Raw genomic sequence first — 27,726 nt, forward strand, 5'->3', positions numbered from 1 at the left:
TTTCCGGCCAGCATCAAGAGTTCTGAATGTAATAAAAGCGTTAATATCTCGTTAAAAAGCATAGAATATTATTTTAAAAATGTCAGAATTTATTCGGAGGATAGCAGCCCCTAACGTCTAAAATTCATAGAAACTTTCAACGAATCAAAGCTAGTAAAATCTGCGAAAGTTTGAAAAATTGACACGTTCGGGACTATGAAAGATGAAATTTTGAAAATCGATTGGATGGAAGGTTGGAAACCGATGCGAAACGTGTTGAGTCCATCACTGACGGTGGAACGACTTGGTTTGGTAGGCAGCCAGAGGATCAGGTCATCGAACAGAGGGAGGAAAAGGGGGAGAAAGAGGTTGGCAGGTATCCACGGGCAGTATATCACGTGGCAAGGATAAGTTTTTGATCGGCCCTTGGTATACGAATGACTCCCCGCTGCTTGACCTCATCACGCCACGCTATGGGGGTCTTTATAAACCACCATCGACTGCGCGTATCCTAATCACCTTTTGTCTTAAGCCTGCCAAACTCCTCTTGCGAGGCCGACCCCGTTGGCTTCTGGCAAAGGATTCGAGCCAACCGTTTGCTCTTTCGTCACCGTTCGTCTTCCATTCCTCCGCGTTTTTGCTATTATTTCCTTTCTTCTTTCTTTTTGGGCCAATACTCTCCATTCTTGACATATGATATCTCACTATATATTCTATTTTATTCCCAAACCATTCGAATGTATCGCTGTATCGTAAAATAGTAAATGTTTATCAAAGACAGATTTCGAGTCGCTTTTTCTCTGACTCGCAAACGCAGCTCGTTGTGAACCGACCTTAAACGTCAAGTCGTCGTATGATTTTTCGACTGTTTTCCAAGAATCGGCTTTTGTCAAATTTGCGTGATTGGACAGAGATTTCTAAGGTTATCCGCTTCTTGTAACGTCGATTACCTAAGAAGATGAATCACAAGAACTGGAAGCCCGCTTGGATACGCGGTAACAAGTTCGAAGACATCGTCTGGATAACGAAGGACGTTCTAGCATGGTGTTCCGGTATTCTCATCGTGTTCTTCAACATCAGTCAGAGGAAACAGAGTTTTTACTGGTGCTGGAATCACGACACTGGAGAGGGCGTCCGGTGTCTCTCCGCTCACAAGACACTGTCCGTGTTCGCCTTCGCGGAGAAGATCATTCAACCGAGAATCCTCGTCTTCGCTTACCCGTCGATGTCGAAAATTGCCGAATGTACCGGTGGATGCGCTTCCGGATACTTAACCACTGCATTTGCCCAGGGAGATCACTTGATTTCCATTGGATCGTATCCTCTCTTTATGATGACCATTTGGAATTGGAGAACCGGCGAGAAGATTATTTCCGTGAATACCTTTATACGCGACGAGGTTGGACAGATCTTGAAGATAACTCAGATCGGACCCACCGTTGTCGGCCAATTGGGCAGAACTTGCGGACAGTTGTACACGTGGGAAGTGGATATCGCTGGGAAAGTCGCCATTCTGAAAGGCAAGAGCGCATTTTGCTTCTTATTGTGAAATTCGATCGACTTCGGTCTTCGATTAGGATTAAACGATCGATAGATAAATTTTACCCTGTCCAACGAATCGAATCAAGAGAGTTGTCAAATTTTAAGGAGAACGGAGTCACTCTTGGACATACGTAAAAGTGTAACGTGACTTTATGAAAAATTATAGCCGACGAATCATTGGCAATGGCAACTCTGCAAAATTCACTCGACGTTGCTTTAAGATTCTTCAGTCTCCAAGTAAACTATCCTAATTTTCGTATTCTAGATCACGAGATAAAGCTTCCGAGAGATGCGTCGATCCTGTGGGCAGACTGGAGTCCAACGTCTACGGAACCGCTGCTAGCCATCACGGACGTCGATGGCCACGTCTTTCTCAGCAACTTAGACGGCAGTAGCATCAATCGTATCGTGTATTCCCAACGATGTGACATCTGCACGGACGTGGAATTGCCGATAGTCGCCTGGTTCCGAGAGGGTATTGTCTTACGAACGACCTTCTGTCAAATTTGTTTCTTCACGAGGAGCCCGAGAATGAGTTTGTGGCGAAAGGAATGGTACGTGAAGTCAGAAACGAGGCCGTACGTTCTGGCGACTCTTCCGTACGAAAATCGATTCTTCTACTCCACGTTAGAAGGATATTTGATGCAGATCGATTTCACCGAAGACGATGCGGCTCCTAGAGTTCTTATGGTTCTCAATTACGGCGCTGCCTATCGGTTCGCGGACTTTATCTATCCCTGGTGCCATCATCTCGTTGTCATTTGCGATGCGAAGAAAGAGTTGATCGTCGTCGAGTGTTACGAAGGAAAACCGTTATCTTCCATCGATCTGGAAACAGAAAGCGAAATTACTTGTCAAGTTTCACATCCAGACTTTCCGCTAATCGTGTTGGGAACGGAAAACGGCGAAGTGGTGTTCGTTACCTTTGTCGAACCGATGGAACCTAGGATCGTAGCTCGAGTGAGGCTGCAGAGAACGCCGATAGATTTGATCAAGTTTTCAAACACTGGAAGGTAGCGTATTTGTTTGAAAATCGTTTCTTCTTTAAACGGGCAGTTTGTATGTTTAATCCTGGATGGTTCACGATACCGTCACGAAAACTATAGATTCATGATCGCTGGCGAGAAAAGAACCGGCAACTGTTACTGCGTAAGTCTTCAGCGCGACAAGATGTACACCCCGATAACGTTGATCAGAGTTCGTCGCATGATCACGGATCTTCTGATCTACGAAGGATTCAGGCAGCTGCGAGTCCTTGTTCTTTACGTGGGCGCGAAACATTACAACATAGGACAGATCGTGGACCTGTACGAAGCGTGGCCGGAGCAAAATTTGATCACCGATTCCGTACAGTCGTTGAAGCTTCCTGGCGTGTATCGTACTCTCTATCACGTCCCTGGAAATCCGATGTTGCTCGTAGGATCTCCTTATATGACGCGTCAATTACGAGTGCAGAGGGTGCATGATTTTAAGCAAATCTTACTGGAGGACGGTTTAGCGACGGGACATCAGGTTAAGCTGGCTAATTTGTACGTCGATCGGTCATGGATCATTACCGCTGCTCTCGATGGATGCGTCTTGGTCAGAGATAAAACGGTACGACGAGTGGTGGCGCATATCATGACGCACCATAGGTCCGATTTGGGTACGATCAAGGCTATGGCGAATAGACAAGGCGACTTGATCGTTTGTTTGGGCTACGATGGCTCGTTGGTCGGTATCGTTGGAGAAAGAAAGGTTCTTATTTTTGGTTTCGCTGTTATTTTTTAGGCAAAGAGTGGGAAATACGATAAAGTGAAATTATACCTAGTATTTTAATTTGCTACGATCGAAACATTTGAAATTTTCGCGAGCCAATGTGTACTCGAAGTCTTTTCATCGTTACCTGAATATCGCATTTCCCGTCTTTTTAGAGACGATTTATAAATATAATTCCAGTCTCTTCCTACAATTATTTCCCCTTTTTTCCTCCAGCGTAGGATCTCTCGCAATCAGGAGTAACCTCCTCCAAGGAACCGCTGTACAAAGCCGACTACGAAGTTTACGAAAGGCTGAAGAAAAAGATCCAGTCGGACTACGCCAGCCTCGACCCTACGATTTACGATTTATTAACGCGTCCAAAGTACGAGTTCCCCGATCCAAAACAGGGTGACAAGACCTGGTCGGACTGGAGGGACGAGGTACAGCTGAAAGAAGAGGAAGAAAAATGTAAGGAAGAAAGAGCAGCAATTTTGGCAGACTTCGAAGTCCTACGAGGCAAGGTGAAAGAGTTACTGGATGCGAACGACGCCAGTCCGGAAATAGAGAAACTTCCTGTGTCGTCCTTCGATCTAGATCTCACCAACCGTGATCAGAAGTTGAAAGCAGGCCGTGACATCTGTGAAAATCTTCGTTTGGAGCTCGAGCACAATATCTCTGAGACGCGCAGAGTGTCAAAATGGATTCGCAAGGTTTTCTGGGACCCTCAACAGGTTCTGGGGAAATGTCTGTTCGCCATTTTGGGTACCATACAGGTTACCAATTATCCCGAGTTCTCCGAAGCGACAGACGAAAAATACCACTTCCAGTGGGCAAATTTTTGCAAGAAAACCGCCGATGATATTTTGGAGGACGATAAGTTTGAACCTTGGAGGATTTATACCGCGGAAGAGCTACAAGTCGAACTAAATAAGAAGCAGAAGGTGTACTACGAGAGAAGATTGGATTTGTTGCTCGAGAACTATGACGATCAGGAGGAACTGGAGGAAGAGAAGGTAGCCATTGTCAAGGCAGACTTGGAGGAACAAAGGGCGATGCAAGGCAAGAGTGGATATGTTTTTTTTGAATAAACAGAATAATACGAATTAAACTAATGACAGTCGTGGCGAAACTGAATTCTTTAGAAACCTAAATGGTAAATAAGTATAGCGTATAATGGTACATAAGTATAGTTATTCCTCGTATCGGAAGAATTGAAACATCAGATTTTACAATTGTGTTTTATATAGTGAAAATTAAATTTATTTTCCATTGCATCGATCTGTATAGAATGGCATAAATTTCGGGTAAAATTGTAAATTTTATCGAAAATCGGCGCGAACAAAATTTATTTGTTTAACGTACAACAGAATGTTTTTCTCCTTTGCGTACGTTTCGTATTTTCTTCAAATTCTGTTACCCGTTACTTTAACGCCTTCGTTTTCTTCCAAAGGCACGACTACGCACCGATACATCGAACAGTCACCTTATTACCCTCAAATTGGATATTACGGATTCGGCCAGGTGATGATAAACAATCACTTGCTGTTGCACGACTGCAAGAAACTTCGCGCTTTCTTCAATCAGACGTTCGATGAAGTGTATGCGACGAAGGAGAGGGAGATGAAGGTGATACGCGAGAGGATCGACAGGATACGTTATATCGACAAGGAATTGAGGACCATGTTCGACCGACACGTGCCACACATCCCTGCTGATCCTGTTTGGCACTGGCAGGTAAACGTATCGTACTTTATAAAATAATTCGATACAAATTGAACATTTATCAATGAATTGAGTTACTTCAATTTTCGTAAATCAATTGATCAACCGATCCTTTCGCGCGTTCGAAGTTAGAACGGTCAATTTGTAAATTAAGGCCATTATACAATGAAGAAACTCTCAAAAAATCTTTCGTCTACTATATGGTATATCACAGTGACATGAAATAATAAAATTGTATAAACTTCTCACAACTCGTGCTTTCTTCGACAAATCGTACCGTCTATTCTTCACCGTTCTTGATCACATCGTGGATCGCTTAATAATCACCTTAGATCGAGAGGCTCGTAAACTCTCAGAGGCGCCATCTTCATCTGCAAGTTCGCGGGCAGTTCAGTTTCCTTTTTCGCGCGTAGGAAAGGCCGGAGAGCATTATCGAGGTGCTGGATCACGAGGTGAAGGCGAAACCGTACGTTTCCCCGTCGCAGCAAGAATTGTTGGACAAGCAGGCGGCGGAGGAAGAACGAATCAAATTATTGTCGCTGGCTGACGATTTTCGCGAGCGTGCCCTAATGACGATGATGGACGGCGTGCTGGAGGTCCGATGGGAGGACACTATCAAGATAGACGTCCCCAAGCCGGCTTGCATGCTCGAGAAGAAGCCGGAAGACTATACGTCCGAAGATATATCGGCGGTGAAACAGTACGAGAAAGACGTGCAATTCCTTATGGAGGAACGCGAGCGGTACAACAGGATGTTGGAGGCGGAGTATGGAAGGGTCATGGAGCTTTTGAATGATGGGATTGACAAGTTCAATGGGAAATTGATTAAACTATTTCACGTGAGTTTGCTTATCGGTAGAAAAAAGTGGAACGATTTTGTATAAAAGAGGGAGAGAGAGAAAGGTAAATCGATCGATATCGCTATAATTCTGATATTTCACAGTTCAAGATGAATATCGAAGCAGCGATAAATCAGTTGAATCTACGATATATCCGCGGTTTGATCCTAATCCATCGTCGAATGCAGGCCTTGCAGGAAGAGGACAAACTGAAGAGGCAAATCGTGGAAAAAGAACAATATCAGGAAGTACTAAACGATCATCTTAACAGTTTTCGCCGTGTTAACGACGAAATGGTCGCTAAATACGGATCCCTCGTGAACAAAGAAAAATCTATAGCCAAAAAGTTCAGATCCGAATTCTTTTCTCTGAACAAATTGCAAGTCGAGCTCCTCGAACATCAGTACAATCGCAGACCGAGAATAAATACGAAAAATCTCGGGGCTTCCGACCTCTACGATTTAGCGAATCACGTAATCTCCCGATTGCCGTGCGTTTACTTGCCATCGGAATGTAAAGATTACCTGAGGATCTTGAATCATTTGGACGTTCGACCAGTTATTCTTCCAGCGACCATAGAAACTTCCCACTGGGAAGACTTGATTCGTCTGCGACGTACCAAGATCGATCTCGAGTTGAAGATCAAGGGACAGCAGGCGGAGATCGCGGACGTTGAGGCCGTGATCCTTGGATTCGAACAGAAGATAGAGAAGTGCAAAGTCGACGTGGAAGATATGAAGAGGAGTTTGATCGAAACTAGGAAATGTCGGAGGATCGAGGAGCTGGACGCGGAGATACAGTTGGTGTTGAAGATGGGGCAAGTGGAGATCCGCTTCGAAGGAGACGTAAACGACGCGCAGAACGCGGTTCTTGTTTCGAAAACGGCTGTCGAAAACGTAAACGAGCTGATTAGAGCTGCTGGCGAGTGCAAGCTGCAGGCTTTATCTCGTCTGTTGAGTTTTCGGAGAGGTACCGTTTACCTTTGATATACTCATATACGTACGTACTTATTGCACGTATACTTACATATACATACGTGTATTTGCTTTTTTCCATCTTTTCACCTCCTATAAATGTAGATATCGTTCGATACGAGGCATTTTCGAACGTGTAAGTTTGTACATTATGGACCATGTCACGTATGAATTGTGTATCTTGCACGCGACAATTTTCTAGGTACTCTGTTGAAGCAATGGGAGCACGAGTGTCAGAAGAAAAGTCTGGAGGATCTGCGGGAGGACCTGAAGTTCACGGAATCGGTAACGGTGACGAAAGAGATGCAACGGTACCTGAAGCGCAAGGCCAAAGGGCTTCCAGATGAGAAGACGCCGCAGCAATTGGAGGTGGACATCGCAACAGTGGAAGGACAGTTCGGTAGGATCTTAGAGGACCACCAGGCTCGGCTGGAATCGATCGAAAAGGAGATCGCCGCCGTCAGAAGCAAGAACGAGCAGCTCGATCGGCAGATCTTGGAGATGAACGTGGCGAGGTGCGAGATGGAGCACCGGCGCGATCTTATCGCCGAGGCCGGGCAGCGGGAGCACGCGGAGAGGAAGCTGCGGATGGTGATGCACCGATCCGAACTGATCAAGAAGCTGCAGGATAATTACGCCGAGCTGATCGAGCTGCAAACCGAGCACGAACTGCTTAGACTCAGGCGATACCCGACCTTCCATTTCAGGATGCTCGATGATAACGACGCGGAGAAGAAGGACGAGCTTCCAAAGTGTCCTTGTTAATTCTGTTCGTTTGTTGCGTTCTTTTCGTATTTGTTTTCCCGTGTTCGCCACATTCACGAGTAAATCATTAGGAAACGAAGTCGGCAAAACCAACAAGGAAACCGAGGAGCACAATTTCGATAATTGCACAGAGCTTTTGAAGTGCGCGATTTAGAGTTTTGAGAGGTTTGCGAGGTTGGATTTATTTAAAGGGTCAAAGAGATGGATCGAATGAATAGAAATAGACAGGAGCAGCACCGTTCGTTTAAACGAAACGCGCTCCTGTTCCAAACGGCATTTATTTTACGACTGCATTTAAATTCAGTATCATCTCCATTACAAAATGACAAATTATTTGCGACTAATTGGATTTCATCCATCGTTGTACCTTTATAATATGAGATTTTTAAATTAAACATAATCAAAGAAGAATTAATTAAGAAGATTAAACGAATATAACTATATGCAGTATACATAGTTAAACTCAATATACATAAGTAGGATCTGTGGTAACGGCAAAAATACGGGCGTTCGTAGTTAAGGGTTAATCGAGGAAGAATAAAAATATATCGTTCACTCTCCTCGCTTCGATAGCATTTGCCCTCATCGTGAAAGTCTAAAGATCTCCAATTGCTCGACCGCGGGATAATCATAAAGTTTACCGACGTTTTCCCGTGTCCACGGCATATATTGTATCACGGAGACCACCTTCTAAACGCGGCTGAGTTACGGCCGCTCGAAAGGATTTAATCAGGCTCGCTTTGCTCGGTCTCACAAAGGACAAGCGGCAATTTGCAGCGGCACATAAATCACCCGGGGGACCCGCGATGCATAATAGTCGCCACGATCTATACTCTTTTTCACCATAAATAACTGTACTAATAGTAGAGCCACGAGATGAATGATCTACCGCGTTGGATCGCCGCGAACCGCGAAGCGTACGAATCAATTTCGTCCGACATCTTCCCAGCCGCACTCGCTTTTCGGTCTATCCCCCTACACTCTACAGGGATCAAGAAAAAAGAATCTTCAGACTCATCGTGCGACGATTAAACGTGCTCGATCTCTCGCGCCCCCTTTCCCCAGGAGAAAGTGGGATTCTTGGTTGTTCCAGTGTGTCGATCGTCCACTTTGGTCACCGAGCTGGTTGGATTCATTTTTTATAAGCCGAGATCGAGGACATTGGCGGGTGTCAACGGAGCAGCATACTTTTGTCAGTGTCTGAGAATAACGAATGACGTTTCGTGTTTTGTGTAGTTGGGAAACGCGAGGGTTGCAGCCGTTAGGTTAACGAAACCGTGTTCCTCTGAGCAGGTGCTACTGTACCTACAGGTAGAAAGTTTAGAAACGTTTAAGGACAGGTTGTAAGAGAAATAAATTCTTTTGGGAAGAAGTGCAATGTTGTAAGTAAACACTTTCAGATCGAAAAAATGATCTATAAGAACGACTTTTCGCAAAATTAATCCGGAGAATGCAGTAAATTTATGTAAAAAACCTACTAAAGTTATCTAAGCAGGTAAATCAGATAGCATACTAATATCAAAAGGGGAAATTTATTTTTTTCGTTCGATTCGTGTTTTCTTTTATATATCACGCGATTTCCATCGTTTAAATGACCATAAAAAAAAAAAGAACAGAGAGGGCAAACCTTCGATCTCGAATTGTAAATACCTTCGCCCTAACGATCGTATGATTTTTATTAATGAACACGCTGGCACCCAGGGTGGCTTTGTCCCCCAAATATTATGTCGGTTGAAAGGTTATTCATCGGTTTCCTTTTTTTGTTGCCGCGGTAGCCGTGACGGGCTAAGGAATTCGGGATATCTGTGACCGGCGATCGATTAATCATCGTTTCGCCGCTCACATCGACATAATACTGTCATCGTTACGTAAAAACACAAACTCGCCGTTACGATAGTGCCACTTACGACAATTTCTGTTGCTTGCCGAGTGGAACATTCGATCGGTAATACCAACGAGATTAAAGAGCACGAAATAAAATTTAAACCCGTATAACGGCCTGTAACTCGAAAGATATTTCTACCTATTTATCTGCGCTATTGCGTACTCTAACGTTAAGATGTTACCAATAGTAGCCTATTGTGTTATTTACGCGAAGGAAATACTTTGTTACGTCGACATGAGCCACGAGGACACGCATCCCAGGTTCAGTCAACGTGCCATTCCTGCCGAGGACAACGCACCATATGGCGATGCGATGAATTCCAATCCAAAACAGTCAGCGAACGCGTGAAGGACGCTAAAAGGGCATCCTTATGCTTGAATTGCCTGAAGAAGGGGCACACAGCGCATGTCGGGTGTGCGGAGGGCGACACCACACGATGTTACGTCAGGAAAGACAGCCGTCGAGGTCGAATTCCTCCACCTCTAGCCGAAGTTCCTCCTCGTCAAGCAGGAGAACAGCATCACCCCCGTCACCCACAGGGGAAGCACAATTCGGGGACAACACAGACGAACTCGCCCCCAAGTCCGCCCGGCAGTCCGAGAAAGCTCACAAGAAATGACGCCAGGTAGCGAGGGATGGAGTGCAGATGTCTCACGCGACGTAACATACCATTTGCTTAAAACCATTAAGCTTCTTATTCGCCTTCTAACACACGAAGTTATATTATGGAGTTCTACATATAAAAAGAAAAGAAAAAATTGAAATTGATACTGGAGACACAGAGAAGATTTAACGTCACCCTGAAGGTTACTTCAAATCGTATCATCCGTGCGAAGAAACTAAGAATACAAGGAGATAGAGAATAATTAGTTTTCGCCTGGGAGCAAAAGATCTCAGTTAATAGAACACATTCTGATGCCTGGACAGCTCGAAGCAACGATTTCCACGGTTGGAGTTAGCTGCGAAGAGGACGGTGGCAGCGTACGATGGCACATACGCGCCATATTACCGGCGGTGGCGTCGCGCGACGTGCACGGAAGGGGGGCGCAGCCGGTTATCGGGAAACCTGGCACTCCAATCAATGCAAATCAAATCGAGAGCCGTGAATACGAAGCGTATAGTCAAATCAAGCGAATAAAAGCTTCATGAATGTAAAAGACTGGGTGAATGCGAGCGGCGCGAGCCAATCTGGTAATGCGTCTTCTCCCGCCGTGCGCCGCCGCCCCCAGCGGCCGACTTTTAACCGATCACCGGGGAAAAATACCTCCGTCGGAATATTGCGTTACGCCCGCTGCCGATGCTCCACACGTTTAAAAAAATATCACTTCTTTTTCCACCTCGAGCGTTCCTTGGCTACCGGTTGATGCTCGTTCGATGTTACGTAGTTGTTGGAGAAGCTGTTAATTTTTTATCACGGTAGTTGATGTTATACGATAAGTGATTTCGTTTGCTGAGAAATTTTACGAACGGATATGCGTAATCTTTGAACTCATGTTTGAATGAATTCGGTCGTGTCAATTTTGAGATACGCGTGCAACATGTTGTAGATTTTATTTCATCTGTGTTTTATTACATAAAATAATAGCGTAATTTTGTATATCTTAGCAGGTGATGTCGTTAGTTGTCTTTGTCTCGTACTGTTTCAACCGGCTCGAACACCTTGTGTTCCGCCTGCGTTATGTAGTGTGGGTTTGACGCGTCTTGAGTAGACTTTCTCATCGAGTCCCTTGGCTCCATTTGCTCGTAACACGCTACGAAGGAGCATGAATTGAGTAAGCGGGAAAATTGTTTGCGCGTACACCAAATATATTCGTACCATTTTCATGTTTGTATTTTAATCCATCCGTCTGAGGTCGTTTAAAATCTCCCTTTTTATTAACGTTGTAGTGTCTCAGTACCGGCGGACGTAGACCTACATGAAATATTTGTTGTTGCAATACTTTACGTGTGAACTTGATAGTTTTTGCATTAGTGGTTAGAAGTAAATAGAATTAAGGATTTCTCTTGGTGTTTACTTCTAAAAGATCTATTTACCGCGAAAAACAGGCCGTGCGAAAAGGTATCGTATCATTGTAACGAAGATACCTATCTGTAAATTTGATATTTTGAACTAGAATTTTTAATAACCTCGGGAGATTGGATTCTAAACACTGTCACCTACTGAACAGCGTAGCATCGAATTAGCAGCCTTCAATTGTCCATATGAACGTAACGTATCGATAATTCTTCAACTCTTGACGGCTAGAAAAATCCTGCAACCACCGCCGATAGATCTAACCGAACTTCCTACTTCTTCGCTTTGATCCTGAAGTTGTTGTTCGGTCACCCTCTTCCGTATAAGGCTGGACGATCGCGCGAGACAGTCCGGTTGGCGCAATAAAAATTTGACGCGATCGTCCGGCATCGAGCGGCGAAGAAAAACGTTGCTCGACGCAGGGGGAACTCGAAGAGGGAGGAGAGTAAGAGCCTGGCAGCGAGGTCGAGTTTACGACTCGCGCTACGCGAAGGGCGAAAGGGACGACAGCGAAACTCGTTATTATCCGACCGTACTTCTTCGTGGCGTCCGCGAGGAAGACGGGCTGGTCGTCGATGGCGACGGCCGTTCGTGCGCCTGCTCCTCCATGGGCCACTTTCAGACCATAAAGAGACAAAGGAGCGTTCTTCTTTCCCCCCCTGACCCGTTGCAACGCGCAGTAAACTCTCATTTTCGCGACGAAGAGCGGCTACGTTGTTTCGCTCGAAAGGAGAAGAAAGACGAGAAGGACGTCGAGGTTTACCACGGAGACGATGGTACCTTCGCGTTCGGGGTAACGTCGGAATAACTTCGATTTTGTAGAAACGATGGGCGATTCTCGGTACCGTGACTTCGTGGACCATTTGCAGAAACCTAGAACGATGCAATGTCCGAGCGTTGCACGTCGCGTGCCTAATGTCAGTCACTTTAGATGAAGATCACGGGGTGGGTTTCGAAACATGGTAATAATACTTTCTGCGGAATAGCGAGGAACGAACGTTGACGGTGATTACGGTGGTTGGAGTACAATTTTTATCGAGTCGTTCGATAAGAAAGGCCGACGATCTCGTGTGGGAGAAATCGCGCTTTACCTTCGATGACTGTAAACCTACGCTTATGCGAATTACATTAATAGATCTGAGCGACAGACTCGAGAATGATGGCGATTGCATTAGGATATCGGCAACATGAGAAAGGGAATGGAATATATCTAATATTAAGCGAGCAAAACGCGACATGCCGAGGAGCTCGGAAGCTTCCATTTCGTAGACGTGTTTGGGTGTGTTTGGAAGTTGCATTATCGATGCTTCGCATAGTGGACCGGTGCCTAAGCGTGACATAAATCCTCGTAAAGCTTGGACGTGTTTCTGCGTGTCGGCATATTCCAGAGAGATGCACTTACGTATGCGCGAATCCACAATGCGCGATGCCACGAGTCGGATGGAACGCCACGAAACGCCACCCTCGTTCCTTTTCGCTGGATTGGACTGAATGGCCACGACGTTACATCGTCCCGTCGTGGTATCCAGCCAACCTCGAAACACGCCTTGAAACGGCTATTTTGAACAGAGTCAGGATCACCACGGTTTGTCTCGAGTCCAGACTACACCGCTAAATTTTCACTATGGGGTTGTTATGCGAGCTTTTCACCGATTTTACGCGTTCCACCAATTTTTTTTCTGCTTCGCGGTACGAGCAACGATGTACAGGATTTTGTTGTATTTTTTTTTTGTTTGTTTTATGTCCTTTTGTTCGTTTATATTTTTGAATACGTTGGAACATCGTATCGCGAGCACCGTTGTACCAAACTCTTTTGTGCCGTATTTGTTGCTCTGTATTGTAAATACGGACGTGCAAGATTACAGCTGTTTGTTTTATATACATTTGGTCAATACATACCATGTATATATAAGAAAAAATATTTTGTTACAGATTTTTTCAGCAAGACTACGACGAATTCAACGTATTCTTGCTTCGTATTTTTAAGTTCCATCTTATGAATTTTAATATACTAATTTGTCTCGTTTCTTTGTTCTTCTCAAATACTATTTGCCCTATGCAAGTCAATTTTTCATTTCAGTTTCAACGGTTCGTGTTTCGTTCCTTCGGGTACACAAATTTTTGTGCATTACGTCTCGTGACATGATCGATTCGCATCGCGAACTTGATATTCAATTTTGTTATTCGACGTAGACAAAGTCTACCTGTCACGATAAAAAATTGAATTCTTTTTGTGCGACAGGTAACAAGAGGGACGAACCTGAAAACGGGAAAATTGCACGAACTTTGTAACAATTTACCAAAAATTGATCACGTGATAATTTTTGAAGATTATATCAAGGATTCCTCTAATTCCTGACTAGAGATTAATAACGAAAATTTATCAACTTCGCATCGTGCGTTCGACGCATATCAACGCGTCAAGAAAAGAAAAGCAACGAGATACAAAGCCGCTCTTTCAACCTCCGATACACGTAATGACCGAAAATTAACGCGCGATTTACCGCTTTGAAACGTTCGAGCCCTGGCGAAGACGGACGTATGGGAGGCTGCTCCATTACGATTTCGAGTCTAATCTCGTTTTAATGACAGGGTCCCGGATGCTCCACGAATGATGAAGTGTCAAATCGGAGCCTGGAATGGGCGTTGTTTTCCTGCGACCATGATACCAGCGATAATATATTCCATGGGCAGATTTTTAATTAGCGTCGGATTCTGCCGCCTTCCTGGCGTTCCCAGCGACCTTCGTTGTACCTATCACTCACGTTGTTTTCTGCCATGGGAAAACCTGCCACCAGATGGCTTCTGTTCAGCCTACTTTTCCTAACAATCTTCTGTTCTCACGCGTTTCAATCGATGGCACCTATTTCAGGAAATATAATTGGAAAGCGGCGGAGAGTAGTTTGCTAGAATATCCCATAGAATTTCTGTTTGTACTTTGCTGTAAATTTTTTGTGCTCTGTTGCGGTTATGCCAGTTTCGTAACGTCTTAAAGATGCTATTTTCCTGATATTTAACGAGTAAAAAGCTTTCACTTTGTCGCGTTCCTTCCAATTATGGAGTTACACGTGACAATAAAATGAAGAAGCTCCAATGGCAGCGTACGAAGCAGAATCAAATATTAAGTTACTTGATAGTAGAGATAATAAGTTTTCGGGATACAGTGAAGGGAAGTATACTTGAAATGGAAAATATATACATGGTATCGCGTGCGACAGGATCCGCACGCGACTCACGAATGAAAATTACGCGTGCACAAGAGCACCAGCGTGCTGCGAGCTTCTTTCAATGTTGCGGCCGAAGCCATGCCCTCGACGAGCAACTGCGTGCTGCTGGTTGCACGAAAATGTTTCTTCGTTGATCCACGTTCTTCCTCTTACGCCGTTCTTTCCCATGCTTCTTGTTAATCGTTTTGTACTAAGGAAATCAGTTTAACCTGCTTCGTATTCACCGTGATGCTCGATCGATTTATGCCCCTTGATCGATGAGTGCAGGGTTAAGCGTGGCACAGAAACTCGGTAAAGTATCTTTCATTTGCATATGTGGATCGATGATACAGCTATAATTCAGCAATGTTTGATTAGTCGTTCAATCATAAGCTGGTCGTAGCTAGAAACAAACTCTAAAAAGGAACCACTAGAAGTAAATAGCATCCAAGAGGCCGAGTCTATTATCACAGACAGAGATTTTAACGTCAAAAGATAATTCCAGTTAGCTTCGAGATCATCACGACGATACAATGTCATCAAGGGAGACATCGATGACCCTCGAGAGTCGACAGTTACCTGAAATCTCAAAATCCAACTCTAAATTCGCTCGAACCCTTGCACGTACAAAATACGCTGCTCGACCAAGCGTATATACACAGAGAAGCAGCCGAAGGAACTTTAGCACGATCGTTTTGTCGATCGCGACTCGGACTCACCAGGATACGGACGAGCAACATCTCACGGCTGGCATCGGGCCGGTATATCGACGTCGCGGATAGAAACAGACTCGAGTACGCAGTCTACGAGCGTACACGTAGAAATACGATTACGAGGGCCGGTAGAACGTTCCCGGCCCGCCATAAACAGCGTAACGAGTCAGGTGGACGGTCGTGAGCCACGATCGGCTCTCTCTTCCTCCGCTTGCAGCCCTGGAACCACGGATCCTGCCGTTTCCTCCCCCGGCGCGGATCGTTTCCGCGCGAAATCTCGGCTGCCATTAATTCAGCTCCGGCTGACAGGTCACTCGAGTAGAACAGCCCATTACAGATATTACCAGGCCCCTTCTTCTATCGAAATAATTATTATTGTTGTTTGCTTTTGCACGGCCAAGTCGCGCGCCCTCTCCCACCCTCGCGGCCGAGTCGGCGTTCCTCACCACCCCGTAGCGTTCTCGAAGCGGGGTCGAGACCCGGGGTGACCGGCAATTTCACACGAAATTTATTACCGATGACCGATACCGACGCTCTCCGCGCCTTCCTCCGCGACGTTCGTATCGAATTGGAATCGAAGCTCGACCGGTCGGCGACGACGACTCCTCGGGCTAGGGGTTGGTACGCGGGACCGCACGCGGGGTCAGAGTCTCGGGCCGGGTGCAATAAATATGTCGGGAAAGCTGATCGAGACGCTCGATGCGTTTCACGTGCTGCGCTATCGACCAGTTGTTTTTCAGAGGTTTGGCGAATGGAAGAAGGTGGAGCGGATCGTTTGTCGCTGTTAGCGAGCATTCGATCGTTGGGAGGGATTTTGATGATTCGACGGTGTGAAAAGTGGACGCGAGCGAGCACTGCTACGGGCTGTATAACGTAGAATTTGATCAAATCTTTTTATAATTTCAAGTAGAAATATCCACGCGTGAAAGTGGACGAATAGAAATGGACGAACAAGCGGAGAGTCGAAGTGGGATAGCGAATAAAATTAGTCGGAAAACGAGACGAGGAGCAATCATTTATGGCGCGATAAGTAACCAGGAAGTCATAGCCCGCGGCGATCGGCTAATTTCTACCGAGCGATATTCCGAAAAACCAACACTTCGCTGCTCGATACCTGCAACTGTCTCAAGATTCCGCGAATCGAGACCCGCCGACGAGCCATCGATCTAGGAAGAACACGCGTTTGCATGGTAAAAATTAAAAAGCGATCCGGGTTCTCACGTTCGCGTGCAAAGGAGAACGATCGAGCAGGACCAATAACGGAGGCAACTATCGAAACCGAGCGGAAAGAGAAAAGGAAACGAAAGGAAGAGCGAACGATACGAAGATAAAGGAGAGGAAGAAACGCAAAAAAAGGGGTGGTAGTTTGCAAATAAGATGGAAAAGAAACGTAGAAGCCCTGTTCGTTCGAACGAGACCGAGGAGAAACCACCTTAAATACAGGTCACGCGTGTTTTGGCCAGCGTGTTCCCCACGTCCTCCTTGTTTTCTTTTCCTTGTAACGCGGCTCCGTCGTATTTACCTGCTGTCCGCGTGTACAAAAGTCATCGTTAGAAGGATTCCAACGTCGATCCGGCCACCATTTTGTATGTGAAAGAGAAAGAGAGGCGGGGAGAGAGAGAGAGACAGAGAGGAAGAGAGAGGGAGAGGGAGAGGTGGTATGGGAGACTCGTAACGCGTTCCCCTGTTTCGGAATTCGGTACAGAGTTCGAGAGTGGACGGCCTCGAGAAGGAACGGTGGGAATGACGGCCGTAACGATTCAAATTACTAATCGCGGCTCTCGCGTGCTCGCGAGACCAGGGATACGTCTGTTTCTGGCCCCGCGAATTGTAGCATTCGAGCTGGCGGCCTCGTGAACGGCCCCAGACCGCGGAATTACTGAAATTACACGTGGGGCCCTCCCTCTCGGTGACTGCTTCTACTGCCTTCTATAACACTAGCCGACGGTACACGTGTGTCTCTTGTCTCGTTACGAGTCGATTTTTTACTTGTTCGCGTGGTTCGATCGGTTTGCGATGCTGATAGAATTTTAGTTTTTTTTAAATAATAATCGTCGTAATTCAACGATAATACGAAAGAACGTAAGACGAAGAAAGACAGTTCATTCGGTCCTGGATAACCTTTCCCTTTCTTCTGGGTAAGCTTACGTGGTGTAAAGTCGACCCCTGTCACAAGAAAAGTGACCACGATTACAAGGAAACCAGCTGGAACATTGCGAGAAGGAGGATCGCTGTGAGCGGAAGTTACACGCGTGAAAAGTGCATCCATTCTGCGGGCTTATCGTACGCCACCAGCAACACTACATTCATTACACCCGTCGCGGTGTTGGCAACGCTACATCAATTCCGTGCAACGTCCTTCACCGACGAACGTCCACTGTATGGCCGAGCGAAATCTAGAAGCTTTCCCTATCAACCGCGAACGATGGCGCGCATAAATCTGCGAACACGATCAACGGTGTCGTCGTTCAACTTAGCGATCGTCGGAGGAGAGCCAAAGAAAATTCCGCCCGGAATCATTTTTTATTTCAGTGTATTCGAAGTAGACGAGAATCCGACGAACTTGAAGGAAACAACAGGATAATTTCACGTTATAAATAATGCGATAGCGAAAAATTAACAAAGAAGAATAAAAAAGGTTCTCACGAAAGCGTGTCTCGCGTCGAGCACACCAACAAAAGTGGAGAGTAGCAGGAATGGCAAAGCACCAACTTTAAACCCATCAACCAGAAACGTTGCAAATCGAAACAAAAGAAAAGATCCCCGCCCTTCCCCTACGACCTCCTCTTCCAGAAACTTCCTCCAGCCTCTCGGTCTCCAGTTCCATCAGCAGCGTAGAATGCTAATTACCGCCTCTCGCGGTCGTGATCGCGCTCGATGGAAACGCGTTTCACGTTCGTAGAACGAACCAACGTACAAACGAAGGACTGGACGAAGGAAGGAAAGAGCGGTCGATCCCCGAAGATGACGACGAGTATCCAGCTGTCCCTCAGTGGCAGTGGGAAGAAGCCAGCCATCTCGAGGACGCCTCGAAGCCTGGATGCTCGCGCGGCCCGTTTCTTCCTCGGCAGGGGCAGCCATTATATAGTAGTAAATATCGTAACGACCGTTCTCTGGTCCGCGCGACCAAGCACGACCGGTCTAACGCGCAGCCGCTAACCACGAGTAATTATGTAATTGCCGAAGAATTACTTACCGGACTCGATGGACCCGCGGCCCGTCATTCAGTGACATTCCGTCCTTTTTACGAGGCTCTGAGTGGCGGGTCGTTGTCTTCGGCCTTCTCTCCCTCTCCCCCTTCACATTCTTCCATTTCCACTACGAAGATTCAACGTCGTCCTGTTCTTCGTGCTCCTCGTCTCGCTTCCGGCCCCACGGTCCCCGTATCTCTCTCGCGTGATATCCCGACGTTCGAGTCGCGCTGGACGCGGCAGCTGTTCGCCCCATAGCTTGTAACTAACTCGTTCCCTCGGTTTTATACCGGCACTTTTCTAATTTTGACCGGCCGCCGTGAGAGACGCGAGACGCGGGGATCGTTTTACTGCCGAACAGGAAAGAGAGGATGCAATTGCGCGTCGGTTGAACATCGTTCGCCGCGAAATCGCGCAGTCCCCCTTCTCTTCCGGGCCGCCAACCGAGCTCGATTCGAACGCGTTTCGATGTTCCTTTTTACGTTAACGTCGATCGGGGTAAATGTCGAAGGCTGTTTGGGCTCTTGGACGTCGCTTCCTTGAAAAGTCGGAAGATTTCGGTGGCTTTTGGTAGCCGATTTTTGTTCAGTTTGCTTTGTGGTTACGTTTGAAAGAGTTGTATATTAGTCTGGAACCAGTTTCGTCAGCAACGTCATTGTCTCGTTCGCTGATACAAGAGCTGCAACTATAAATTTGTAACGTGTGCGTGCAAAATTTATTGCGTATGATATACCTATCGTAGTACGCGACAGTAATATTATAATCGACAAGAAAATTGCTTTCAATAGCTGAAAAGAATATTCTTCCCTGTAAGGACTAACCTCGGTTCTTTAAGCTCCACTATCGTGCAGAGGAGTATTAAAAAATTCACATGAAAGTATTCAGTGACACACGGAGTAGTATGCAGTCACCCTCGCTCCGCAAACTGAATCGAAAAAATACCGATTAAACCTTTAGCCAGCCTTCGAGGGGGATGCACGAAGTCGTTTTTACCCGGTGGCTCTAAAGAAGCGTTCAAAGCGATCGAGGGTAGTGTACTAAGAGGGTGAGGGTGGTGGTGGCGGCATGTCCGGCCATTAATTCAACGTGGAACCGTATTGCGCGTTGATTACAGCTTCCGCGCAAAAATGCCAGGCACTTTGCGCTGCCGTCTGTGTCCGATTAGCGAGTACAATGCTTCTCGCGTACTTAAGCCTCGCGCGATAATATCGACCCTTTTCACGAGAGGACTCGCCGCAATTTTACCGTCACACCCGTGCCCGCCGCGGTTGATGCATTAGCGCGATTATGGAGGCCCAATTTGTTGCCGTTGCGGATAACGGCCTGTTATCGATGGCCACGATCGTGCAGCTTTGTGCACGCCACGCGAACCCAACGCGAACGTACACGCGGTTACGCTACTCTCGACTTATGATCGCGTCCTGCCACGAGCCACGACCTGTCGCTCGACGCGATCCTGCGGACTTCCGTTCGATTAAACCACCCCCTTTCAATCTTTTCGGCCAAATCTTTCCTTCTTCGATGCGTATCTAGGATTTTTTGTAAGATTACTATCACTCGCTTGCCCTAAGATCTTTTATTTCAGACTTTTTGTAAATACGCGAGTAAATAGGATTATGGTTAAATCGAGTTTCTTTGCCCGATGGTTGTCTATATAATATAATTAAATACGTAGGAGGGAGAGACGCATATGGGTCCATAGTTATGCCGAAATCGAATTATAGTAATTTCAATTTCGATGATCGATACAGTGATTGTTTGCTAATGATTCCTAGCAGGTGCACGGCGAAGCTATTTAGAGAAGGGAACGAGTTCTGACCAAATGGTATAAGACCGTGGATTACACGTATCTTCTTCTTCGATTACGCAAATTGTACTCAACCTTGTACTTCTCTTTATCGATATTAATTTTAAATCTCTATCGATGTCCTTTTCTTTTTATTTTCTTCTTTATCCTTGAATGATACCGAGTGAATTATAGAATTTGCTCGGTCACTTGACATTTTCGCATAGAAGTACAGATAAACTTTGATTCCACAGCTTTGCCATCTCTTTCTACGACGGAGCGACTGCGGCAAATTTCTCACGACAGCCCCACCATCGAGCCTGAAGGGAAAGAGAAAACGTGAAATAAAAGAATCCGCTGAACGTGTCAACAATGAGGCGTTAAACTCGGTGGTCCCAGAGTCTTCGACAAAAGAGAGTTCGGTGAACGAACTTGGTCCGAGAGAATCGCGTGTCTTCGGTCGATTCGAACGGAAACAAAAATCGCGTCTCCAGGATCAGTGGCTCAGCGGCGAAATTGTCGCGTTTAACGGTGCTGCCCATGATTCAAACTTCTCACGACATTTTGTTTTTCTCCGCGTAGAAGCCAAGTTGCCCAAATATGGATGACACTGATATTCCACGGTTAAAATTTATAATAGTACCTTGGTTTCAGCTGGGACAGAGCTGCAGTTCGATGCGCGACAATCGCCGATACCAGATGGCTCGGGTGCATCGCGTGCAATGTCATTCCAACTGACGTGAGGTCGCACCGGAAAAGCCCTGTGGTCGCTCGAAATTTGCATGAATCTCGACTACAACGTTGCCTCCACGGGTTTCCAGTTCTTTATAGAATGGTGTTACCGATGGGACAGAATGTGAAGCGACGAAATTGGATGTTTCCTTGATGGGAATATTGGTTGGTTGAGATCGAGAGAATATTCATTACGCAACTGTTATACTCGTTGTATCATTTGGTCACGTAGAAATTTACTATACCTCATAACGGTATATAAAATTCATGAGATGTGACAAAGTAAAAATTGCGCGGTACCCGAACATTACCGTTAGTCACCGTGAAGTATCCGCAAGTTCAAAGGTTATTAATTTAACTAGTTGCCTAATCGAGCTATCCTCATAAACCAATTACTCGTGACACTCGTCCAAGGTATCCTTAAAACAAATACCTCTATTCCATTGGACAGGTATCCTTTCCATGCACCGTACACGGTATCCCTGATCGTTAAAATCAAGCCCGTGCCTCGAATTTTAATAAGGAAGCGGCCCGCCACACGCGGCCCGTCAACGAATAAATTGATTTACAAGTGAGTTCTCTCGTCAGAACGTTCGTTCCAATCTTCGTCGGCATGGCGAACACTCGGTACTAAGGCTCGTCGTTCCTCGGTAAACATCGAACGACCGCCTTTTAATTTGCCAACGAAATTCCGGCCATCCGGCCGGATATTCCTTCCGCGGGCGTAATTCCTGAGCCCACGGGCGTTTCGAGATTGCAGCAATCTAACAATAAGTGAGCAACTTCGATCGTGATTAATTTTCAACTTGCGGGACGATTTATGTGCCGGCCTTTTTTTCTTTTTGTCTGCCTTCGAGAATTTGGGTGAACGCGAGAAGGGATTCGAAAGATCGGTTTGCTTTAAATTTTATATCGGACGATGTTCGAAGTTATCGAAGATGAGGTTCTTTTTGCGTGAAATTGTTTCGGGAGAAATGTAAATTTATAATTTCTTTCCCTTTGTGCTGTTTTGAAAATTTAAGATTTTATCAGCGACCACTCCGCGGCCTATAACGATTTTAATTTGTAATTCTCGGTTGGATCGTTAACACCTTTTAAACCTAGATGTCGAGTTAAGTCATAGTTATCGAGTGACGGTGTTGTTTTGAGAAAAATTTCCGTTCACTTCGTGCGTATCGATCATTCGGCAAGTAAAAGCGAAAATTTGTTGTAAAGTCGCTGCGAAATGAGGTCATTTTGTCTCGAGTTTCAATACGATAAAACGACTCGATAAGCCGGATTCCATAACAGTTAAACTAATCGTGAGACTTCCTTATTTTTCTTATTATTCTAATTACACAGGATGTCACCGGACCGGGAGCGCCGCAGGGCGATTCGAAGTCATTCGACGAGTTTCATTATCGTTGTTGTCGTTAAATTTACATATTGCACGAGATAATTGGACGCATCGATGATACGATTATATTCCTCTATTAAGAGTGTCAAGACGCATTTATATCGGCTTGTAAGTAAAAATAGAACCAATGTTACATTCTAATTTAACGTTAAGTAGATATGGAAATTCTTCTGGAGATGATTTTCACTGCGTACGTATGCATATGTCGAATACAATGCGCGTGATAAGATCGTAACTGAACGCTAAACGATATTATTGCAGACTTTTTCGAAACGAACGATTTTGTTGCGATACGAACTACCGCTTTATCGAAGACAGATTTAATAAAACTTAGAAACACGTCTGTGATATAAGAAGCATATCTCTCTCGAAATAACGACTTCAGAATATATTAATTTCAGTATAAATATAATATAAAATAGCGATACAGTTACGGGAATGATTTTCGAAGAAGATGCAAACGAGACACCCCGTATATGCGTGCGCGTGAACGTGTTAACGATCGCGTAATAACGATAAAGGTGGGCAAGACTGTTACCATTAATGACCGTTAGGCTCGTTCCAGACGGCATTAAAACAGCCTCATTACGACAATAAAGATACACCTTCTATGGGGATTGCCTGTCATCTGCGATTTGGTCGTTCCCCCTTCGAGGAAACAACGATGGCGTATATCCTGGAAAACGATGTAAAACCTTTTTTGTTTTCTCGATGAAACCTGCGGGATTGCGTTCGAAAGGAGTCGCCGTGGGAATATGGAAATTTCTTTCGAGGAGACAGGAACTCGATTTCCTGTCGCTCCGTGAAACACTAATTTAGATTAAGGTCATTAATTTAATGTTTTAGGGTAAATAATTTTCGCCGATGAATGCCAAGATATATTTAATGATTAAGACATTAATAGAGGACACCTGAGAAATACGAAGAATATAAGCAAAAAGAACTGTACAATGTTGTCGAGTAAAATGGAACACAAAAATGAAAGGTAAATAACTTCAACTACTGTGAAATACCATAAATTCATAGAATACTGTACGATTGATAATTAGATATTCTAATATATAATTCCCTAAGAAATTCTTTCTATAAAATAAAATATAAATTCTCAAGCAACGGCTGATCTGTCCCACTTTCGATAATCTAAAACTGTTAGAAACGAACAGGCACTTTTGAACTACGAACGAACGAACGAGTAATTTCGTTGCCTAAAAATTTCTCCTCACCTTCCAGCCAGAGTCGGAAACGCGTCTATTCGTTTCGGAATGCGAAATTGATGCGGATCGGACGCGGGGCGACGATTAGAAGCAGCTCAGCGCGCGGCATCGAAATCGAGCTGCGGATCGATAGATCGCCGCGCGGCGATAAAGCAACACGCTCGTTCGTGGATCTTCTGGACGGTGCACGGTCCGCGCGAGGGCAGAGGCCGGATGGGACGCGACATGTGCACGACGCCGAAATTACCGTGGTGATTTTTATCTCGGTCGAGATACGACCGGCCGATATTCACGGTTCGACATGGAAGCTCGCCTGCGGCGTCTGATTAAACGACCGACTGGCCACGCTTCTAACGTGTATTTAGAGCGCGCCTGTGCACGCTGCGGACCAGGTACCTGCTTGCACCGCGTCGATTAGCCACGGCACGGCGTGCAGCATATATCGTGTCTTCGATTGGCGTACCCATCGTCGTCCATTTTCTCCGGGATAGAGTTTCTGCGGGTTAGATGGTAGGGCTGTTGTCTGTAGTTTACAAGGTGAAAGCATTTAGGGATTTAGGGAAGACGCGTGATGTATCAGGATGGTATCCTGATGCGTTTATAATGTAACTGTGTTTGCGACTGACATTTACATACATATGTATCTGTATACATATTTAATCACGTAGATAGCATAATTACACCACCTGTGTGTTGTCGGAATCGAGATCGATGCGATAAGTATTCAGCTAATTTAAAGTTGACACAAAAAAACGGTCATTTTTTATGCGCGTCAACCTATCAGTTTTCCTATGTGTTTATGATGTATTACTATGTTTAAGGAAGGTAGACCTTCGTAATGGAAAAGCAGAAGGTCACGGAGCACTTACTTACGAAATTATACTCAATTGTACAAACTTATGCGCAATAAACGGCAACGATGCGTTTAATAATAATAAAAGTAGAAGCTGTATAGCTAACCAAATTTTAAATCGATGGCGCAAATTTAACTATCGTGAAATCCATGTACTTCAATGTTACAAATTTTATAGCTGCCTTAATCACTGCAATTGAAACTACGAAATGTAATTACACGCATAAATATGCGATAAAGTGAAACGGAAGGCAGAGGTGAACTTGGGAAAAAGGTTCAACGAAACGAAATTATTCCGTCGTAGGTGGTCCCGATCTTTTTCTTCCAATAATACGTAAGTATTATGAACCTTGATTATCCACATTTCCAGCGACATATTGAACGACCTTTCGATCGTAAACATCTCGGAAAGTTTTCGCAAACGAGTTTGGTGGCTCGATTATTTAACTGATTTCGGTTAATTTTAATCAACTTTCACGATTAAATGGAAATTACCGCAGGAAGCAATTATTTCACCACGCGTAATAGCAACGAACACAACTATCGGCCGTTGCGTTTATTCGTATACGTTATCGTCGTACTTTCGTTCGAAATCTGGAAGAGTTTCTTTTTTTTTTTTCAAATAATTGAACAACTATGGTAATTTGTACGCCATCGTCCATTCCTCATCCCCTTTCCAAAGAATAATAATAAATTTCTTCGATGTACATATAATCAACGTCCTACCGGATATCTCGAAATTGTGAAATGCGTGAATTTCGAATTTTTTCTATTTCGTACAGCGTACCGATAATTCCCAATTATTACAGCTATCACGTACAGTTACTGCGAAATGCAACGACTCATAACCGCTATTAATAAGTATCGTTCCTCGATCACTTTCATGCCAAATGGTACCTTCTGGTGAAAACGATTGAAGTAACAAAAGAATGCCATGGAAGCGTACACTACACTCGGTTATTTCTACAGTATAGTCTATCATCGAGTATTTATGTCTTAATAAATAAAATGTTAAGAGCGAAGAAAACGCGAAACAATGTTTGTTTATTATCTAGAATAAAATAATTCTCCTTAAGAGTGTTTTTTCGACCATTCGCGGAGAGACGCGATCGCGAGAAGGCACGTCAACGGGAGTCGTAAATTCCCCTTACGATTAAATAATCGACGCCACGAAATGATCGATCCTCTGATTTCTGTTACGACAATAGGGGTGGTTCAACTGAATTTACACTGAATTAACAGGTATAAATTAATGTTTATTCCAACAACTTTATATAGAAAAGTAGTTACACTGATGCGTGCGTCTAAGTTAAATAAGTGATTGATTTAAGGAATGAAACTCGGTAATCACATGTTGACTATTCTAACGGTGAAGAATAAGTCAAAGTGGCGATGTTGTGTCGGAGGAAAGCTGGTGATGGGTGTGTCTAAAGACGCGAGGAAGCTGATTTGTTCATGACGATTTTGGTTAGGAAAAGTGAGGGCAGTAGACTTGTTTCTGATTGGATACAAGAAGGTTGATGGACTAGGAAGGGTCTTAGCCGCCCTCGATAGATAGTTGCTAGTGTAAAGTATCGTACGTGAGCAAAACGAACTTTCAGTACCTGCTTGCCATAAACAATAGGCTTTAGATACCGATTTAGTTTAGAGATCTTTGTTCGGTCTGACGGACCTTCTAGAATGTTCTAAGATTTATGGTCGGTTCTTAAGACTATTGAAGGACGAGATAAGGACGTGCGGACATCTGGTTGCCATCCCGCCTGCGGTGTTTGGCCTGGTCTAGGTAGAGTGTCGCTCGACGTAACAAAGAGGATAATATCCGCTTAACTTTACCCCATGATTTGTAAAATGTCCAAATACTCCGTTCGTCTTCCTATCTATTTTCATATTATTAAAATATTTTCCTACTTTGTATTTACGTGCTTGGTAAATATTTTACTAGACACTGTGATGCTAAATCAACGGAGAAAGAAGAGAATAGTAGCTAAGACGTTATTACAAATTCCTCTGATCTAATTACGACCAAAACTACCCTAACATCGCGTGGCGTCTAATTCGCCTTTGACGATAGCGATCTTCGGCTCGCAGGTGCATTGACACGGTTGTTGGATAGAAACGAGTATTAACAAAATGCGACAGACTTCGACGGACACGTTCTCATTGCGTGGAACTCAGATACTCGTTATGACTTTGTCGTTATCGTGGATCGACGATGGGGTTATAATTGAAGGGTAATTTTCGCGAAAGCGCGCACCTCAAAAGCTGGTAATTTATTATCCCCCGAACGAGGAGCCGTCGTTTCTTCCAGGCTGAATTTGGTAAACGATCCCTTGCACAGAGCTGTACGCTTGTCACTGCGAATCTCGCGTTTCCAACCTTTTTCTCTTCGTTCCTTTTTCCTCGTCCAACGATCTCGCGGTTTTTGACGAACGCCCGTCGATTTTTTAAACCGCTTCTTAAACGAGTGAAATTCGTTGTCCGGAATTCGACTCGGATAATTGTCGAAATTATCAGAAGTAGGGTATACGCTGTGATAAATTTATTTGAAAGTCGAAAATTGTATTTTGAATTCTTTTCGATTTTTGTTATCCGATGACCGCGTAATTTGTTTTGTACGTAAATCGGACGATTATACAGACGATTTGAATATACATGAAATGTTTTATGAGAATAATAAACGGAAGATAATAACGTTCGTGAAGTGTATTAATTTTGCTAGAAAAAGAACTAGCGCAGGTATCATGAAAAAATTGCGCCTTATATTCTCCTCTGACTGTTTCCCTTTATCGCATTTTTGGTAACAATTGAGCTCGTTTGCAATTTAGGAATCGTTACTAAATGTTATAGATAAAAATGTGTTATCGTCCAAACGCGGATTAATTCGTTCGTTTATAGGAATAATTAAAAGAAGCTAATATTTTAGTGCGTTATCGTCAATGTAAATAATATTCGTCAAGGTAATTATTGTGTTGGATCTCCAGATTCTCGACAGTAATAATGGTATCCTTAACCAATTGCAATTTTAATTACCCGAACATTAAGAGGCCCCATAATAACTGTTACCCGTTAACCATTCGAGTGAGAAATTTCTTGATCGTAAGCAGAGCCTGCGCGTGCCATTAAAAATGAATAACGGCGAACACATTTGTCTCTGAAACTGTGAATACGACTGATG

The 27,726-nt window shown here is 44.6% G+C and overlaps 1 protein-coding gene and 1 pseudogene across 1 annotated transcript; one reads left to right on the forward strand and one right to left on the reverse strand.

Moving 5' to 3' along the window:
• Positions 1 to 937: 937 nt before the first annotated feature.
• On the forward strand, positions 938 to 7,561 carry LOC122568428 (cilia- and flagella-associated protein 43-like). The gene is made up of 8 exons (XM_043728127.1): positions 938 to 1,499; positions 1,688 to 2,534; positions 2,628 to 3,258; positions 3,501 to 4,320; positions 4,712 to 4,995; positions 5,397 to 5,822; positions 5,927 to 6,791; positions 6,999 to 7,561. Exons 1-8 carry the CDS (start codon positions 938 to 940, stop codon positions 7,559 to 7,561), a joined length of 4,998 nt encoding a protein of 1,665 aa, XP_043584062.1.
• Positions 7,562 to 11,063: 3,502 nt separating this feature from the next.
• On the reverse strand, positions 11,064 to 12,151 carry LOC122568301 (annotated as a pseudogene).
• Positions 12,152 to 27,726: the final 15,575 nt, after the last annotated feature.

Source organism: Bombus pyrosoma, linkage group LG6, assembly GCF_014825855.1.
Source record: "Bombus pyrosoma isolate SC7728 linkage group LG6, ASM1482585v1, whole genome shotgun sequence".
NCBI lineage: Eukaryota > Metazoa > Arthropoda > Insecta > Hymenoptera > Apidae > Bombus > Bombus pyrosoma.

Excerpts from the sequence above, each read along its gene's own strand:
- LOC122568428 (XM_043728127.1), top strand. The coding sequence starts at position 938 with ATGAATCACAAGAACTGGAAGCCCGCTTGGATACGCGGTAACAAGTTC. Across the intron at positions 1,500-1,687 it reads GAAAGTCGCCATTCTGAAAG|CCGACGAATCATTGGCAATG; the intron begins GCAAGAGCGCAT and ends GAAAAATTATAG. Across the intron at positions 3,259-3,500 it reads GTATCGTTGGAGAAAGAAAG|GATCTCTCGCAATCAGGAGT; the intron begins GTTCTTATTTTT and ends CCTCCAGCGTAG.